The sequence below is a fragment of the Manacus candei genome, unplaced genomic scaffold (genome assembly GCF_025592945.1).
Source record: "Manacus candei isolate 608988 ecotype Guabito, Panama unplaced genomic scaffold, ASM2559294v1 h1tg000015l, whole genome shotgun sequence".
Lineage (NCBI taxonomy): Eukaryota > Metazoa > Chordata > Aves > Passeriformes > Pipridae > Manacus > Manacus candei.
The window spans coordinates 3,941,270-3,960,476 of NW_026138063.1; the positions used below are offsets into that span (position 1 = coordinate 3,941,270).

The 19,207-nt window shown below is 43.4% G+C and overlaps 1 protein-coding gene across 1 annotated transcript in view; it reads left to right on the forward strand.

Moving 5' to 3' along the window:
* LOC127468591 (multiple epidermal growth factor-like domains protein 6) overlaps window positions 1-19,207 on the forward strand; it is a 194,387-nt gene that overhangs the window by 147,631 nt on the left and 27,549 nt on the right. The window contains exons 15-24 of the mRNA XM_051781912.1: window positions 1,965-2,093; window positions 2,321-2,449; window positions 3,573-3,707; window positions 4,680-4,814; window positions 5,257-5,382; window positions 6,406-6,537; window positions 7,410-7,538; window positions 9,121-9,252; window positions 12,272-12,400; window positions 18,184-18,312. Of these exons, the coding sequence (XP_051637872.1) occupies window positions 1,965-2,093; window positions 2,321-2,449; window positions 3,573-3,707; window positions 4,680-4,814; window positions 5,257-5,382; window positions 6,406-6,537; window positions 7,410-7,538; window positions 9,121-9,252; window positions 12,272-12,400; window positions 18,184-18,312 (1,305 nt within the window). The remainder of the gene's footprint in view (window positions 1-1,964; window positions 2,094-2,320; window positions 2,450-3,572; window positions 3,708-4,679; window positions 4,815-5,256; window positions 5,383-6,405; window positions 6,538-7,409; window positions 7,539-9,120; window positions 9,253-12,271; window positions 12,401-18,183; window positions 18,313-19,207) is intronic.

Consider the following 19,207-nt stretch of genomic DNA (forward strand, 5'->3'; position numbering starts at 1 on the left):
TTTCTAAGGAACACATCAAAATTTTATTGTGTTGGGGCACAGTAAATAGAAATTGTAAGGGGTGCTGTGGGACACAATGCAAACCCTCAAAGAGTGAGGTCCTTGCCCTCCAGTACAGGACAGCATCATAGCCCTCCTAAATATTTGGTTGCTGTTCATTCACTCTGCTGCTAAAAACTGCCAAAGTTTGCTGACCATGCTTCATTCCACAACTTGCCTCGATGACTTTCAGAAGTCTGTCCCAGCAGCTGGTGTGACAATCTGGGTGGACATGTACATTAAGCTTCAGTTTTTCCATCATAGCATCCCAAGACATTGCCTTTATTCATTTTTTTTCCATTTTTTTCCTTATAATTCTTTTTATTATTTGCATCATATTCTTGGGACGACTATTTTTTCATATTGGAAATTGTGTTTTTCAGAATTCTCTTGCCAAGTCAGTGCCCTTTATAATAGCTTTCCACTCTTCTTATTCCTGCTTCCTGGCAGAAGATCTTTCTGATTCAGAAGTATGTGTCAAAACCAACTGGAAAGAGAGTGGTGATTTCTTGATTCGCTGTTTTTCATCTGCAGTTTGGCAAAACTTGTCTGTTGCTTGTCTGAGCAGATTTCCTGTGCTTTTGAGATGAGTTCCTTTGTTTCATGGTGTGTGATATGATGGCCCATCATACTCAGAAAGTCTGTGCTGTCACTGGTGAGACAAAGAGTCGATGAAAATTTATTACTTGACATCAGTAGACAGCAATCTTCAGGTTAATTGCCATCAAGATTGTTTATCAGGCGTCATCACAAGGACAGAAATATAGAAAACCCAGCAAGTGATTGAAACCAACAGTCTGCCCATAGTTATTTTGGGAGACTGATGGTGGGTTTGGTTTGTAAACACTGGGGACAGCTGAGAGAATAAGAATGGAGAGGATTAAAATGATAATTTCCAGCCTCCCTAAGACAGTTATCAATTAGCAAATATATCAAATTATCAAGTTAGCATATTTTTCTATTCCTGGTGCTCCGATGATTCAGGATAGATTATAAAAATCTCAAGGTAGAATATAAATTCTTTAGTTAATTTTATAAATAATAACTTTTTTGGTGTATATTTACAGTCAATATCCATTGATGGATTTCACCTCTGGAATTTAAAGAACTTTAATAAGACTGTGTTATTGAGCCAAACCTGTAGTCCAGCAAAATAGGCATTGATAGTGATGATACAATATTTAATGAATTAGCCATAAGTGATTGCTTTCAGTCTTTTCTCTTACTTTTTTATTATACAGCATAGTTCCTGGGTTCAGGGTAAGCTAAAACTGTTGAGAAAACTGCAACTAAATTTCTCTAATAATACACCAAAGAAGCTGAATGAAAATTGATGTGAAATGTCAACTTTCTTAATGTGCATTGATAAAATGTCAGTTAAGTCAGATGACTCCAGCAACTGTATTCACTCAGCCAGCTCAGGCTGCAACAGTGGAACGAGGCTTCATCTCACAGTTTGGTTTTGCTTTTGTGGCCCCATTGCTGCCTTGATCATCTGGGCAGTTTCAGAGACTGTGTTGGAAAAACACAGCGTTATTTTCATAATAGTATTTGGGAGAGAGGAAAAAAAATGTTTAAAATTTTTATCTCCAAATATTCAAAGCTGTGCTCTGATTTTTAAGCTCTGGACTTGACAGGCAGAGGTTTTGGAATTATGGGGAGGGAAGCACATGCAGGGGAAGGTTGGATACGTGATGTAGTACTTCACAAAGCTTGATTAATTCAGGTGTCCTTTGCAATGTTCTAGTAAATACCAGATGGATGCCCATTGCCTTACATAGAAAGAATATGACTTTGTTTAGAGCCCGCTGGACTAAAAGGACTCTCTCCTTGCTCAGTTTTCATGACTGAAATCTTATTTCGCTTTTTTTACAGCAAAGTGGAAGGATTTCTTAGTCTGCTCACCTTCCCTGCTCTCTCCACAGCTTGTCCCCCCGGGACCTATGGCAGAGGCTGTGCTGGTGTCTGCAAGTGCCAGAACGGAGGCTCCTGTGACCCCGGCACGGGGCAGTGCCGCTGCCCGCCCGGAGTGCACGGCCGGCTCTGCGAGGACGGTACGGCCCCATCCGTGCCTGGAGCATCTCCACTTCTTCCCCCCTTGTTTCTTTTTTTTTAAATAATGAGCAAAACAGTGCGTGAGAGAAAGCAAGTGGCTGGTGAGCTGCAGGTCAGCCACCGGCCAGCCTGGGCTTTCTGTAGCGCCAGCTAAAAGCAAACTGATTTGGAGCTGGGGTTTTAACCCTTGGCAGCTGATTCCTTGCTGTGTTTGTGCACTCCAAAGGTTGCCCAAAAGGTTTCTTTGGGAAGAACTGTAACAAGCCGTGCAACTGTGCCAACAAGGGCTACTGCCACAGACTCTATGGAGCCTGCCTGTGTGACCCCGGGCTCTACGGGCGCTTCTGCCACCTCAGTAAGTCCCCAGCATTTTTCGGATCTGCTTAATGCACACACCACATAATAGTGTTGAAAGATTCCACATGGTATAAAGGAGGCTTGCAAAAAGGGAGGACAGTGACTTTTTACATAGGAAAGGTAATAGGACAAGGGGAAATGGTCTTAAGCTGAAGGATGGCAGATTTACATTAGACATTAAGAATAAATTTTTTACTACAAGAGTGATGACTGGCACAGGTTGCCCAAAGGAACTGTGGCTGCTCCATCCCTGGAAGTGTTCAAGGCCAGGTTGGACGGGGCTTGGAGCAACCTGGCCCAGTGGAAGGAGTCCCTGCCCATGGCAGGGGGTGGAACTAGATGGGCTTTATGTTCCCTCCCAACCCAAACCATTCTATCATTCTATGATAAAATGAGTGAGGCTTTGGGTTCTGCAATGGGCTGGGAGTAGCAGGACTTCTGACATGTGTCAGGAGGCCCCAAAAACTTCATTAATCTTTTCCTCTAGCAATTAATCTTTGCCATAAGGACAGAGATTTACTGACACACAAAGGTGAGGACTACAGGTAGGGTTGGGCTGGGGTGGGCAGGTTAACATTAGGGTTACTGCCGAGGTTAGAGCCTGGTTGGAGCTGGTTAGGGACTGCCAATGTGGTTGGAGTGGGAGCTGAGGAGCAGAGGCAGGATGAGGGCAAAATGTTAGATGGGAAAAAAAGAAGTAAACCAAAAACATTGCAAGTTTCATTGTACTTACAGGCTTTGTTTGTAAAATCTGTGCAAGACTGAAAATCTTCTGTGTTTTGTTTTATTTTTGTTTGTTTTTTTTAATGAAAGCTTTTGTCTCGGAGCGCACCCAAATATTTTTTCATTCAGAAACTTAGTTAAGTTTGCTTTGAAACGTTTCTGGTTCTCGCATTCACATGCTGCTTGACATGAAATGAATCACTTAACACAGGAGTCATGTGAAGTCTGTTTTACCCACCCACACACGAGCAGGCGCTGCCACAGGAACGGGGATCGCATTTGCTGGGAGCAAAGCGAGGGTTTTGCTTCTTGCAGCAGTGGCGTTCTGCAGCGGCGTGCAATTCCAAACAACTCCTGCATGATTACAGAGCTAATGGCTCCTTTTCATCTGGCTGCAGCCTGTCCCAGGTGGGCCTTCGGAGCGGGCTGCTCGGAGGAGTGTCAGTGTGTGAAGGAGCACACGCTGGAGTGCGACGCCAGGAACGGCTCCTGCACCTGCAAGCCTGGGTATCACGGCAAGAAGTGTCAGAGAGGTACCCTGGAAAGCCAGATTCCCCATCTCTGCTTATTCCTTTATCCCAGTAATTTCTCATTCTTCTGCCCATCTGTTTTGTTTGGCTGCTGTTACTAATAGAGTCCTATTCTACTCATAATTTAGTGTGGGTTTTTTTAGCCCTGATGGCACAGGGTCGCAGGAACATCAGGGGGAATACAGCTTAAGAATGCAGGAGTTTTAGCCTGATCAAATAGCAACAGAAATCCGGAACCCAAATTCTAATACAGCCCTAAATAATGAAGATTGTGGGAGTTTTCACTTTTGTTCTGTGCTTTTTCCACACAGACAGTAAATAAGTGGCCAACCCCGTGTTTTGTGGCAGCAGTGTGATTTGTAAATGGGTTCAGCAATGCTGCTTTTCCTTCAGATTTGCAGCCCTTTGAATTCAAACTTACTCTTTGTAGTTTTTGGGGGGTAGTTCAAAGAGAATTGTATTCCACATTCATGTTTGCATGTCTCAGTAGCCCTTTCCAGACAGCAGTGGAGTAAAGCAATAGGGTTTCTTCTCTGGGCAGACAGGAACATGACAGATTGATGGCACTGGTTCTGGGGGTTTAGTAGAGAACAATAGTGACAATATTTAATAATTTTAGCATTCTTGGTGATGGGGCTCAGTTCTGGCAGGGAGCATCCCTTGCCCAGCACTGGCTTTGCACCAAGGCAGAGAGCAGCAGAATGTACAGACATATAAGAGAATTCTGTAATGGCTGTAATTGAATATATCCTTAAGTATCCTAATTCAATAAGTTACAAGTTAATTATTCTACCACTCTGTTTCTGGCTTGTATATGAGCACAAACCTCTGTGAAATGTCCACGCAAATGTTTATTAAGTATTTATACTTTGTTATCACCACCTCTAAAACATACATTATGTTTTCTGATTTTAGTTCAGTTTTCTTAACTCTTCCTTTTTCTTATACATGTTCTCTGTCTACCTCCATTTCCAGAGTGCACACCTGGCTTTTATGGGGCTGGTTGCAAGCTGAGGTGCAACTGTCCTCCTGATATTTTGTGTGATCCTGAGACAGGAGTCTGCAAACATCCGTGTCCACCTGGGTTTCATGGAGAAAAATGCCATTTATGTAGGTACTCACTGCATGTTTCCCTGGGAGATGCACTTTGGATGGGAAAGAGTATTCAGGAAACTTATGTTCAGATATAGAAGTTGCAAATAAAAGGGCACATTTGTTGTTGATACGAGTTGGCAGTTCCCCACTGAAACTGAAGTGATATTTGGAGCCTGGCAAATGCTGTCTCTCTCTGCTTGCAAAGGTCGAGGAACAAGGCTGAGACCAGTTACTAAAACTAACATTTGTCCAGGTAACTGTAGCTGCTTTTAAAGCTTCAGGCACAGAATTTCCCACAGCTCTGTTGCAGTTAATTACAGACCACCAGTTGCTGAGACACTAATGCTAATATTGATCACTTTTACCAGGGCAGCTCAGTTAAAAATTGGTGGTGGTGGTGCCTCCTAATGTCTTCAAAATGCTTCCTAACCGGGTCTTTGGGTTTCTTTCGTCCTAGCTTGTCAGCCTGGGAGTTTTGGGGTGAGCTGCAGGCAGAGGTGCAACTGTGGAGGAGCACCATGTGATCCAAAGACAGGGCAGTGTGTTTGCCCAGCTGGGAAGACTGGTGCTACGTGTGAGCAAGGTGTGTTGCACCAGGGTGATGAGTGCCCTGCTTTGGAAGACATGATAAGATGTGCAATCACTCTGTCTCCCACCCAAACTGCTGCAGTGCAATGTGCTTCATTTGCAGAATGGATAATGGATCAGTCTTGGTGCAGAACAGGTGACATCCACTGCGTGGGATTGCTTGGAAAAGAGGGAGTGTGGCTCAGTTATCCTGCCCCATGTCTCTGCTCCAGTTAATAGCAGTGATTTGTATGTTGGGCTGGGTTTGTACAAGTTGGGCAGAGATGTTGGTGCATTGCAGCAGCTCGGAGTCCCAGAGCAGAGCTTGGGACTGTGCTGCCACAGGCACACAGGGTGTCTCAGTGGAGGGGCCTTGGCCAAAAACAGCTGTTGTTAAACCAGCAAGAACCTAGAATGGAGGAAGTAATTAAAAAGGACAATATTATTGTGGGTAATTAAGTAAAGGGATGTAAAAAGTCTCAGAGACACTGAACTACTGAGACGTGGGATGTACCCTGGCCACTCTCAAAGCTCTGGCTGTCACACACCTGAGGAGCATCTGCTGGACCCAGGTTGTGTCTCACTACTCCACAGAGCACAAAGGAGGTGGAGCAGTGGAGACCTGGGCTCCAACTCACATCCAGTCCCTCTGGGCTGTGTGACCAGCCAGACCCCCACCAGCCCAGCAAAAATACAACAGCAGCCCTTCCCTCCTGCAGATTACCATCCTCTGGAGATCTCCTTTGCTGAGTGCAATAATTAATTTTTCAGATACATCCAAATACTCCTGATATTACTGTGTCAGAAACCAAACTAATAAACAGACACACAGTGATGGAAGTTGGGAGAGAGCCTTTGGGTCTCTCTTTAGCTGAGTTCTCACATGCTGCAGTGTACTGTGACAGGGCTGTAGGTCTGTAGAGATAATATAACAATCCAACTCAATTTTACTGGTACTTTTAAATTCTTCTACAGAAATCTGTAATTGTCCTGTAGCAGAAAATGGCATTGGGGAAACCTCATGTATTTTTTTCCCTAGATTGCCCAGCTGGCTGGTGGGGACCAGACTGCCAGTCCTCCTGTGAACCCTGTGCCAATGGGGGACAGTGCAACAGAGAAACTGGAGCCTGTGACTGTCCCCCTGGCTACACTGGGGCATCCTGCTCTGACAGTAAGTCCTTGCATCAGCCTTCCCCATGAAAAGAAAGTCAGATTGAAAATTCACTTAATGATTTCTACCTTCTTGCTTTGTGAGATGCAACGTGCTCATCCAAAATAAAGTGCCCTTCAGCTTCAGAAATTCCCCGGACATTATTTATGGGAGGGAGATTGCAGATAAATGCAGATGACCAGCTAAACTGCATCCCAAAAGGATGTTATCATTAGACCTAATTTATGGCAAACTGTACTTAGGAATACAGTGCTTAATAGCCACAGCACTTGCATTGTAATCCTGGCTGTTTGGCAGGAGGTGCTGACCAGCTGGCCTGTATGGCATCACTGTGTGTTATGTTTTCAGCAGCATTCTTTAACATATATAATTTAGGATTAAATAATAGTGAGGATGAAGGATTAGTGTCAGGGCTATCCTTGCAGCTAGAGACTATGGGAGTACACTCAAGGAACTGTTTTGTGCTGCTTACCCAGCCTCTGGGTGTTAAAAGGCTGCTTGAGTATGGCTGTTGTGCTGCACAGACAGGTTCTTAGGGACAGCCCTGCTTTGTGCCAGACCTCAGTGTGGCATATTTTAATCCTTGTTAGTCACAAAGTGAATTTTAGGGAAGGTTTGCTCAGCAGTTTTCCACCCTCTGTGCAAGACAGATACACAGAAGTACCCAAAAGTCACTCCAAAAGCTATTCCCACATTACAGGACCTGACCTCACCCACCCAGGGTATGAATTACAGTTATTTCTTTCATCTTGCCATTTTGATTTCTGGATTCAGCTAAATCACGTTTTAGGGGGCGAGATGTTGCTGTCTGTTTGGACAGATCACTCTGTGCCTGACGTAGGTGAATTCACAGTCTGCCCATCTGTTCTCAGCCTGCCCCGACGGCTCCTATGGACCAAAGTGCCACTTGCTGTGCAGCTGTGGCAGCAGTGCCCAGTGTCACCACGTCACTGGAGAGTGCTCGTGTCCCCCAGGCTGGACTGGCCCCGGCTGCAAACACCGTAAGTCAGGGCACACGGTGCCTCTCAGGGACTCCACTGCACGTGGAAGAACCAGCTCCATTTGTTCTTAGTCTGTTACAGTTTTTTAATATAGTTTTGTTAATCTTATTGCTTCTGAAATTGTGTGTTTATGGGTTTGCACAGCCTGGGTGGTTATAATCCTTAATTATCCAGGTTCAAAGCGTTGAAATAGATGGCTGATGAAGCGCAAAGTATTGATATAAGCTCTTATTTCAACACTATGGATCCCTTTGCCCAATACCATCTGTCCCGTCAGCTTTTTGACTGACAGACAGTTTTGTTTTTCATTTTCAGTGCAGATTAGTTTTGAGATTAATTCTCCGTTTTTCATTTTGTTTGGGGGAGATTTATTCAACAAGTGAGTGGCATGTAGAGTCATGTGTCTAAAGGTCACTTTTTAACTTGGGAATATAAATGCTGTGAGAAATTCTGTTCTCTGGAAGAGCAGAGCATCCTTCTGTTGACTTTAGCATCACTCTCCATATTGGTGGCTGTGTAAGAGAGTAGATTTGCCCTTTTTGGATGGCACCATATAAATGTGAAGCCATCCTGCTTGATTCCATCCTTTTCCTGTGACACATCTATTCTGCTTGATTCCTTGTGATGCCTCTTGCAAAAAACCAACAGAATACAAACCTCCCTCTAAACGTGGTCTTAAAGACATAAAATCATTTAAATTGATTGCCAGTGTTGACAGCAGTAAGTTTTGGACCTGACTTCTCAGTCTCTGTGATGAAGAAAACTCTGGGAAAATCTGAAGTTTCCACCAATATGGGTATTTTAAAAATCAAACCAGCTGACAGCGTGTAGAGCCACTGAGATGGCTTTTCAAGACTCCCAAGGCTGTCTAAAGAACTGAGAGACCATGGCAGAGAAAAGCTTTTATTTCTATTCGGTATAAGATCTGAGAAAAGTTGTTTTGCAGAGATGTCTCGGCAAGGCACCTCTTCCAGCAGTTGCAGACTGGACATGAGACAGATTCCCAGCTCCAAAACCTCCAAACCCAGGTTTTTGTTGCCCTAATTGACACTTTCATCTTTATGCTCACACGAAAGAGAGGAGATGCCGCGGTGCATTGTCATGATTGTGTCAGATGTGATTTTTATAATGAAAGTAATAAGTTGCTTTAACAAATATTGTGAGATGTCTCTATATCCGTGTTGCATTTCCCAGTATTTTGATGAAATCATGGAGAGTGCTCCCAAATCTGTCTGGTTTTACCCATTAACTATTCTGGTTAGACAGGTTTTTGTTTAGTGAGTCAACAGCTGATATTTTATTTCCATGAAATTACATGTTTGTGGCTGTGGATTGATTGGTATGGATTGACTACCAATGGTTAGTTTTATGTGTATGGGATAATATCTGCCTTCTTTCAGCTGAAATAGTTCAGCAAAAGATGTCTTTATTTCCACTGCTTCGTGCCCACGCTGCAGCGGAGAGTTTACTCCAGGGCTGCTGTACCATTTCGCGTGTTTTCTGTTCTCTCGTTTAGAAGCAAAATAATCCACGAGGTGGGTTTGAAGGTGGTTCCCCCTGCAAATCCCACTTTCCCTTGCAGCCTGCAGCAGCGGCCGCTGGGGCCCGCGCTGTGAGAACTCCTGTGTCTGCAGCAACAGCGACGGCACCTGCGACCCCATCACCGGCTCCTGCCTCTGCGAGCCGGGATTCACCGGGACGCACTGCGAGCACAGTAAGTGCCTGCTCTGTCAACACACGGAATTTACAAACCTGAGCGGCGGAAACCGTGTTTTCCTGCTAATTCCCTGCAGGAAGGACCCCCCGGCTGTGCCGCCCCCGGTCTGCCCGGCGCGTCGCAGCGCTCTCGGGTTTCATCGGGGTCAGATCCTTTCCCTAATCTGAATTCCAGAAAAGATATTTTCAGGCTTGTTCTGGGCTCTGCAGTAATTTTTGACGTCAAGACCTCGTGTGAGGGATAGGACAGATGTATGTTTGGTTTGTGGCGTAAGGGTTTCCGTATTGGTTTTATTTATTCAGTTTTAGGGCTGCACTATTCCTCCATAAATCACTTTTTAAGGTCAGGCATATAGAAATGCTTCACATGTATAGAACATAAGAAAAATCAGGAAGTTTTAGGGTCCTGTGGTTATTAACAACAAAAATGCACGTTGGTCTTACCAGAGGCCCATAACCTTCACCTTCACCTCTGGCAGAGGTCAATATCAGAGGCCTTAAGTGTATAAAAACAAGCTTATAGATAATTCCTGATACGTCTTCCCGGGTTTCTTCACTTTGTCATTCAGGAGCTTCTTGAGACAGAAACAATATCTCTATATTTAACACAACTTGATTTTTTTTTTCTTTTCCAATTAATGTGCCTATTTTCTTTTTCATTCCGTGCAAGCATTTGGAGTCCACTTCATCTTGTGGCAGTAAGTTGCATGGTTGAGCTGCTCTTATTATTATTGATTATATTGATGTTGTTAAATAAAACAAACATTTTATCTATTAGTTTAACAATCTTACAGTAGCACAGATGTAGCTACCAGAGTCTCAGTAGCGTAGGCAGGATTAACTGCTGGTGTCACACGGAAATGTCAAAACAATTAATCTGGAAATGTGACCTAAGACAAAAAGCCTGGAAAGTTGATCTTGCAGCCCTTGTTGCTGTTGGCACAGAGGGAGTGGAAGGGCAATGTGTTGGGAAGACCAGCTCCCAGAGAAAGAGCTGCCAGCTCCACTTCTCTTTCGCTCTTGATCTCTCTCAAAATAGCAGCTTTGCAGACAGAAAGTAGCCAAATAGCTGGGTCTGATCTTGCCTGGCAAGCGAATCAGTGAAGCCATTACCACTGATGAAACATCTGGCAGTCCTTAAAGTTCTGTCCATGGGGTTTTTTTTGGTTTATTAAGTCTGCTTTTTACCCCACTTTGTGTGTGTGTGTCTATATATATATATATATATATATAAAATCATCATCATGGCTAGGCTTCATGAATATATGAAATGCATATATATATATTTATAGATCTCTGTGTGTGTGTGCAAGGTTCTGAAAGCCATAATTCTTCCCTAAACATTTTATGCTTCCTTGAAGGTTAGATCTTTATCCCTGGAGAGCTCCTCTGCTCCCAAGGCACCCCCAGCCTCTCCTTGCAGGTTGGGCTCCTTCCCTTGAGGAGCAGGCTCTCTGGAGGGGTGCCTGGATCTCAACATGCATCACAGCAGCCTGTGCCTGCTCAGGCAGGGGCAGATTCTCTGTGATGTGGACTGTGAAATCGTTTGTGAAGTGTACTGACCCCTTGCCATCACCTTGAAAGCCTCAGCTCCAGGCTAAGCACTGTGGGTTTGAAGGAAGCTCTGCTGAGAGCCCCACACCTGTGGCTGCTCTGCAATGTGATTTCCCTGGCATAAATTCCCTGAACTCTGACTGAAATTTCAAGTGAAAACGCTGAGAAGGATCCAGCTTTTAAGGCACAAGTGCACTTCAGTGTATTCACTTGTTGAACTAGCACGGGAGGCAGGATGCACAGGGATCTGCAGCTTTGGGAGCAGGAGGGGATGCAAATGGGGGGACTGAATTTCACCTGTAAGTGCAAACAATGTGTTCAAACATATTCATACTTAAACGATGGCCCATTTTTTGACTATTTTAAAGCAAAGAAATACTTAAGGTAGCTTGCTATTCTCCTGCCTCCCACCCCAACTCCTCTGTAAGAGACACAGGGGTTGGCTCCAATTAGGAGAAAGTCACTAAGCTGCAGGAGCACCCGAATTCATGCCAGCTCCCATCACTGCCCACCTATGGCACCAGATAGGTAACACCAAACCCACCCCTTTATTCTAGGCATAGAATTGTCTTTGAGGACCCTCGTTGCTTTCTGTTCTCTGTGATTCTTTCCAGATTGCCTGAAAATCTGGATGCAAACACTAAAATCATATGCTTCTAGAAGAGATCTGGCAATAATCTACATAAGTCATTTAGAGGAATGGTCTTCAAAAATGAGTGGAGGCACTGTAATATTGTGTTTAGCCAAGTGTATCTCTGTGTTTCAGCCTGTCCAAAATATCTAATGTGAATTAGGCAACTGGCCCTGTTCTTAATTGATTTTCCTATAATCCTGGAAGAAATTATTTTCTTTCTCAAATGTTTTCTTTCTTCCAGTAGTGAGTACCATGCAAATCTTTTGTAACTCCTTACATTAAGTGCTGTGGAAATGTTATTGTTAATCTGTCCCCCAGATGTAATGTTTTCATTTGAATTTTTCAAGCAGAGCATGAAAGTAAAATGTGCAGCACTCAGTTTGGAGCTTTCCGAAGGAAATCACCACATTTCATATTTTCTCCAGCTTTCTGGGGAAAGAGGATTTGCAGGAAAACAGAGGAGCTTCTCCCCTCCCAGTTGATGAAGTCCCAGAGGAGATGTGCACATAAGCAACTCCAGACCAGTGGGCAAAGTGTCATCAGGCAGAACTCGTGAAGTCTCAGGCTTTACAACTAGAAGATGTCAGTTTTCTTCACAGAATTTAGTCTTTCAACACTGTGGTATTTTCCTAAAATAGATCTTAAAACCAGTCCAACTTACCTAGACCCCAAGGAGAACACTTAATCTCCTCAGTTTTAAGCCCTTACCATTATGCCTTGATTCTTCTTTTGGAAATAGTAAGATTTCCCATGTATCTCAAAACTCCCTGTTGATCCCTGATCTGCTCCAGCACTAACCCTTCATGTGGCTGTGATTCCTGTGCTGCAGGGTGCCCCGAGGGAAGCTTTGGCCCAGGCTGTGAGCACAGCTGTCAGTGCCAGAATGGAGCTGCCTGCGACCACGTCAGCGGAGCCTGCGCCTGCACAGCGGGCTGGACAGGAACCTTCTGTGAAAGAGGTACTGTTGTTCCCTCTGGTCCCTTTTGGGTTTATGCAGAGGGTTTTGGTTGTTTTTTGGGGGTTTTTTTGTTGTTTGTTGTTTTGTTTTTTTAATTCAGAGAGCTGATTTTAAAATTTACAGTGTCCGATTTAAATAAAACATTGAACTTACTTGGAAACCAACACCGAAATGTGAGCTTCCATCCTAACTCAGCAAAGCTTCTTGCTAGGTGCCTGGTGTTGGGCATGTATTTTCACTTGGTTAAAATTAGATATATGCTTAAGGGTCTGGCTGTATCACGTCTTTAAGGAGACTGTTCTTAAGCAGAGTCCTACTATTTGAGCTCTGAGCAGGAAGATGCTTGTTCAGCCTTATACTTGCTTGTTTCTCGTGCCTCCCTGAAATGATTAAGATGCACATGGATATGTGGATCATCCCAATGGAAATCTTTAACCACAGATATACTTTTAAACTTTACAAATCCAACAGATCACCTCCTATCACCTAGTCCTTTGGTTAAAGTGCTGGACTGGATTCCTTAAATACATTATTAAGTCAGTCCTTGGCGTCACCAAAGGAGGTTGCTGTTGAGCTGCATCATTGTGCAGATCATAAAAAATGCAACAGAAACAGTATATAGTCAGTCAGGCACTCTGAAACTTATTTCAGTGTAAAGGATTGAAGATTGCACGAATTATGATCCTTAAACCACAGTTGTTTTGCTTAGAAAGCAGCTTTATCAGCCAGTTTACAAGGGCAGCATTAGAGCCACAGTAGAGGAAAGTGGCAGCACTTGCAGGCAGCTGCTGCCCTCTCATGGGAAGGAAGATGCTCCACAGCCTGACCAGGAATACCGCAAAGCACCCACTGGCTTGTGTTCACACACTGCTTGTTGTTTCCTTCTCATTCTTACCAGGGATTATTATACAAAATAAATATTTTTTCCAAGGCTCTGCTGCAAATAGAGCTTTGTAATTTATGGTATCTCCATTATGTCCCCTTTTTATTATGATTTAGTTGAACTCTGTTTTCCTAAATCTGTTTTTTTTTAATTATTATTTTTTATTGGAAAAACAAAGCATTTGTCTGTGTTGTTGTGTAAATCTGCTCATTCCAGCAGGAATCATAATGGGGACAAAGAAACTAAATATCCTTTGCCAAAGTAGGTGTGAGGAATATGACATCTATAGGGAAAAAAAAATACAACTCCCACCTTCCAAATCAGTCATGTTGGACATTTTTATCTTTTTGAATTCCTGAAAGAAGATTGTGGAGGGGAAAATAGAATTTAGTACTTAACGTTCCTAAAACACTGTTTTCTACGTGTTTTCTCTCAAGCAGGCAGGGTGCTTGATCTGGGCTGACCTGAGTTACCTTTTAACATAAAACATTTCAGCCAGAACAGTTTGGCTGCTTCCGAAAGATGACGAGGGAGGAAAACGTGTGGGTGGTTTGCCCTTGGTAGAACCTTCTTGGCACCTTTTCTGTGAGGAGCTGCAGCGCTTCTGTTTCTGGTGACTGGGAGACTGGCAGGGTTTCCTTCTGGCAGGGATGTGCTTTTTGCCATCCTCTTGGCAATCCACCCACGCTGGCCAGGCTCTGTGCCTCCCAGGCACAAATTTAGGGATTGACACCCAGCACTGCGGTGTTGCCTCAGACTTCTCACATCCTGCTGATGCCTCATCCCATGACTGGGAAGGACTTTTCCGTCGTCACAGAGATGTTGAGACTGAGACTTTTGCAGCCTTCAAAGTTCAAAGCCCTAGGAGAGGGCAGTCCCTTACAAAATCTAATATTGACTAATATTAATAATTAATATCACCCCTGCACAGTGAGGGTGTTTGAACCTGCAATCGTTGCTTCTGGTGTTTTGCATTGTGGCAGCGTGGGATCAAGATTCAGGGTGAAATTGCAGAAGTCCCAAAATTTGCCTTTGGGTTTTCGGGAATTGGTTTTCATTTCTTCAGGTGGAAGCAAAGTACTCCTGTTCCTTTTCATTAATTTATGACCCTCAGTATGAAGTAGGGCTTCATAGGTTAACCTGCCAGTCCCTGTTGGAAAACACCACTTCAGTGGCCATTTCCAAGTTTTTTATTTGCCACAAATTTCCATAATCTCTTCTTCTTATTTATTAGAATAATTAATGTAATTTTAGTCCTTCCTAAGTCTCAGCCTACATATATCACCTGTCAGTAATACAGATAGCAGCCAAACACCCACCATCATCATCTTCATCATCATTTGCCAGCACAAGACAGTTTCCAAGCTCACTCATAGCAGGAGATACCTTTGCTCCAGGCTGCTCTTTCATGAGACCTTGCTGTGAATTATTTGGGAGGTGACTGAACTTCTGTGCCCTTGGCCACAGAAAGCTACCAAAAGACCTCACACTCTTCAAAGTACTTTTGTCTGTCCCCCATCATCTCAGCTCAACTCTGCCCTGAGTCACCTTTGATCAGCTGCCCTTCATCTGGTGTTGTTCAGTGGTACTGCTGCCCCTGCAGTAGTGCTGTGGTCACATATAATAATGATGGGTAAGAATAAAGCTATTGAGACACTTCCTGAAAGAAAATTAGACATTTCTGAAAGTGGGACGTGCCTGCTCCATCTTTCACCCCTCCTCAATCCTTTGTGAAAATGAACCTCGTGAATCTTTTCAAATCTATTTCAAAGGAGTTGCAAAATGAGCAGAACTGTTTCAGCTGCAAAATAGGTAACGTTTGCAAATAAGGCTGAAAACAAAATAATCTACAAAGAAATGTTTTCAGTCTGTAGGAGCAATCTAGGAAAGGCTTCCTTTGAATTTTCTTGAAAGCAGCAAGTGATACAAAAAGAACGCCGATGAAATAATATATGTTTCTTCACAAGGTCTTGCATTACCAAAGGAAAGTGAATAATTTTTGGTAGATGCTACTAGCAATGCCACTAGATACCTTCCTTATCTGGGTGGAGAATGTTACTTGCTTGGGGATGAGGTACCAGAGGCACACATGGAGTTCTGGCTGGTCTTGAACAAGTAGCAGTTAATGCCTCTACGTTCCTGGACTGTGCAAAGGTGAGGATCATGGTAAAGATGGCTTTGTAAAGTCCTTTCTCTCTCCTGTTCAATCACAGGTAACCTAAGTAGCATCTTCTCCAGAAAAGATGCTTCTGCTGAGGGGCTTTGGTTTTAATGCACTTACAGCTGAAAAGGGAAGGGGGAAAAAAATCAAAAAATCCCAACTCCAAACCCAATCTTTATTGTGATAATTAGATAAATATATCAATTCTTGCTTCAACTAAATGTGAACATCTGACATGGAGGAAGCCTGAGCCTGGGCTCCTGATGTCAGGCAGCCCAGTAAACCCAGAGGAATCCAGGTGTGCCTGCCTTCACCAGCCACACTCCCAGCTCTGTCAGAAATGTGCCGAGCGAGCAGTCACCCTGCCCTGAACAGGGGCTGCTCCTGTTTGAAGAGGCAATTGTTATAATTGTTTTAATTCTGTGAAGTGCTGAGCATCTGCTGCTCTCGCTTTGAAGGTTGGGGTTGCCTTCACTGCACTGTAATTTTGTTTAATTCCATTCCCTGCTGCTCCCTAGTATGTGCTGTGTGACCCAAGGCTGTGTCCAGTTATGGGATCAGGCCAACACAAGAATTATCCAGTTCACTGGTTCATCTGACCAAATATCCCCAAATGCCAGACAATTAGTTCACTAACTGAAGGCAGCAGGAGTCTTGGGCCATTCCTGCAGAATATGTATTAATTGATGCATTAGTAACAGCAACATATTGCCCTTGTGGGGCACAGCACTTGGCATTTGCATCTTAGCTGCTGATCAGCACTGCCACAGGATGGACAGACTGGACTTCTCCCTTGAGATTACAGCTGTTAATCATTGTCATAAGATAGCCCAGCAAGATTGCTGTTTTAATAAGATAAAAAGGGAAAATAAATACTGTGCATGTCGAGGAACAGCTGACAAGGCTGCGTAGTCCCTCTGTTAAATAAAGAACTTTGTCGGGCTTTGAAGTCGCTGAGGGTTCAGCAGGAGAAGCCTGTCCTTGTCTGCTGAAGCAGAACAAATATGGACAGAAAGATTAAACCACACACAGGTGGCTCATCCTTACAACTTGCTAACAGCTCTCTCCCAGTGCAGTTTGAGCAGAGGCTGATGGATGCATTATGGTGTTACATTGGTATGAAGCTCTTTCCAGTTTTACTGAGGCAGCACAAACTTGGGAAGGGTGGGAAACCTGAAATCTTTCTGGACAGGACAAAGGGAAGAGCAGCCTTTTGATTTTGAGTAGATGAAACAGTGGTTTGTAGTCACAAGCTGAGCAGAAGCTCTGAGAGTAGAGGAACCAAAGCAGATGCTCAGTGTGTTACACTGCTGCTGTCACTGGATGAAGGTCAGGTTTGCCTCTGGCTATGGATGTGGAATTCCCCCAACTAGTAGCCAAAGCAGACAGCTCACTGCTGGAGAACAGAATCTGCATCCATGGAAGAGGCAGGATGAGCAGACTGAGACAAAAAACCTGGGCATGGAGAAGACACAGGGCAAGAAAAATGACAGAGGAGTCCAATAGTGAAAGATACACATGGATAACTCCCTGGAAGTGTTCAAGGCTGGGTTGGACGGGGCTTTGAGCAACCTGGTGTAATGGAATGTGGCCCTGCCCATGGCAGGGGGGTTGGAATGAGATGATCTTTAAAGTCCTTTCCAACCTAAATCATTCTATGATGATACCAGTGTTATTCTGATCTGGTTGAGGGCTGTGAAATTAGTGTGGAGGGTTGTTGGGTAGTGTATGTGATAATAATTGTCATAAGACTCTATTGGAAGACAGTTGTTCTGATTTCATGATAGAAGTGTGAGGATTTGGTTTAAAATATAAGTTTATATTGACAAGGAGGACAAAGAGATAAGTTTTATTGAATAACTTATGCTTATCTCATGAGCAGCATAATTCCTGAGACTGATTCAGGGGTTCTGGGGAACGAGTGACACATAATTGTGTATCTACAGACTTATTATCATTTAGTGAGACATAATTATACAGATACTTAAATAAGCTAGGCACACACATATATATATGCAGAGATGTTAAATAAGGCTATTTTATTTTTTTAAAACTGTACATAGCAGCCTTAACACTCTTGTAGTGAAACATTTAGCTATGATGTGGCCCACTGACAAGTACTAATGCTTATTTTCACTGCTTTCAGCACTGGTAAAGATATAAATTGAACCCATGGTGCTGCTCTTCCTTACATCTCCCAGATGTAGGTATGGAGCTCCTTTGGCTCCCTGGAGTTGTTTTGCTACATTTAATTCATCTTGGTTTTCTCTGTTCATTCGCTTTGCCAGTTTTTCATGTCAGCACTGAACTGCACCACTGTGGCTTATGTTTGCTGTAAAAAATCTTTAGAAAAGTGTCAGGACAGTAAATGGGAGCAGAAGTTTTGCATTTCCAAAGGGAGGGAGATCAGCAGGGATGGCCCTGGAGTCTCACGTTATGTTGAAATATTTCTTTTTTCCTCTGTTCGTTACAGAAGCACAAGTACCAGCTTGTGTGAACCCAGCTCCATTCTCTGACTTGCTTTATGGCTTTTCAATACTCTAAGCCATGTTTTACTGTGCAGAAATCCATTGCTTATGTAAAAGGGTCACATGTTTCCAAGATGCTTTTAGCAGAATTGTGCAGGCTTAGCCCCTTGAAGCAACTTTGGTTGTTAAGCATCTGTGAAAAGATGAACTGGAGTTTATACAGAAAAACCAAACAGGAACTGTGCTAAAAATTAATGTTTTGCATTTGCAGCTTGTCCAGAAGGATTCTTTGGGCTTGACTGCCACCAGGTGTGCAAGTGCAAGAATGCTGCTGGCTGTGACCACGTCCTGGGCACGTGCCGCTGCCTCCCGGGCTGGCTGGGAGAGACCTGCGAGCAGCGTGAGTACATCCCTGCTCCCAAACTCCCCCAGCACTGGCGTGGGTTTGCCCTGGGAATGCAGGATGACCTGCCGGGGTACAGTTTTAGCTGGATCACATTCCTTTCCAAAGATGCCAAAAAAGGGAACGATTTTTGGTAGCTGCGGAAATCGTCAACATCATTTTTTTTTTGGCCGCTGTTGGCACTCGTCAAACATGATAAGCATCAGGTTTTAAATAGCAGAGCTGTCTCCTGCCATATGACAACTCCCAGCTTTTTCTTTTTGTGTGGCATTAAGAGATGAAATGTTGTGTATCTGTTTCTGGTGTGTCTCATCTAATTATCAATTATAAAGTGACAGATTACAAATGCGCAAAGTGGAAAAATCAGAGCTGGGACTGTTTTGTTATTTGAGTGTGACAAAATAGGTTTTTAACTAATTATTAGAAAAGTTATTTGTTTTAAAACAAATGTCAACTTCATAGATGTTCACAAACATGGATTATCCCACGCTCTTTAAGCTAAAAAGGTGTTTGTGTGTATGTATAACATTGTCTCTTCTGAGAAACTTTTCACTACATTTCATGGGAAATTATATTTTTTTCTTTAGCTACATGACATTACACATGGAAACACTGATCCTCTTTGCAAAGTTTAGCAAATATGTGGGCTTTTTTAAGATTTTCAGGTTTTAGCCTCTCAACTTCCTTGTTTCACTTTAGGATGATGTCATGGTCTAAACTTCCTTTTGAAAATACAACTGCTGTCTGCAGGACCGTGGTGTAGAGCTGGGCTCCAGAGCAGTTCCACAAGGAGCCAACTCTGATTGTTTGTGAACACTTCTGTGAACACTTCTTTAAACCATGGGTAGTAGTTTTCTGCAATAGAGAATTGGTTTAATTTACAAAAAAAGAG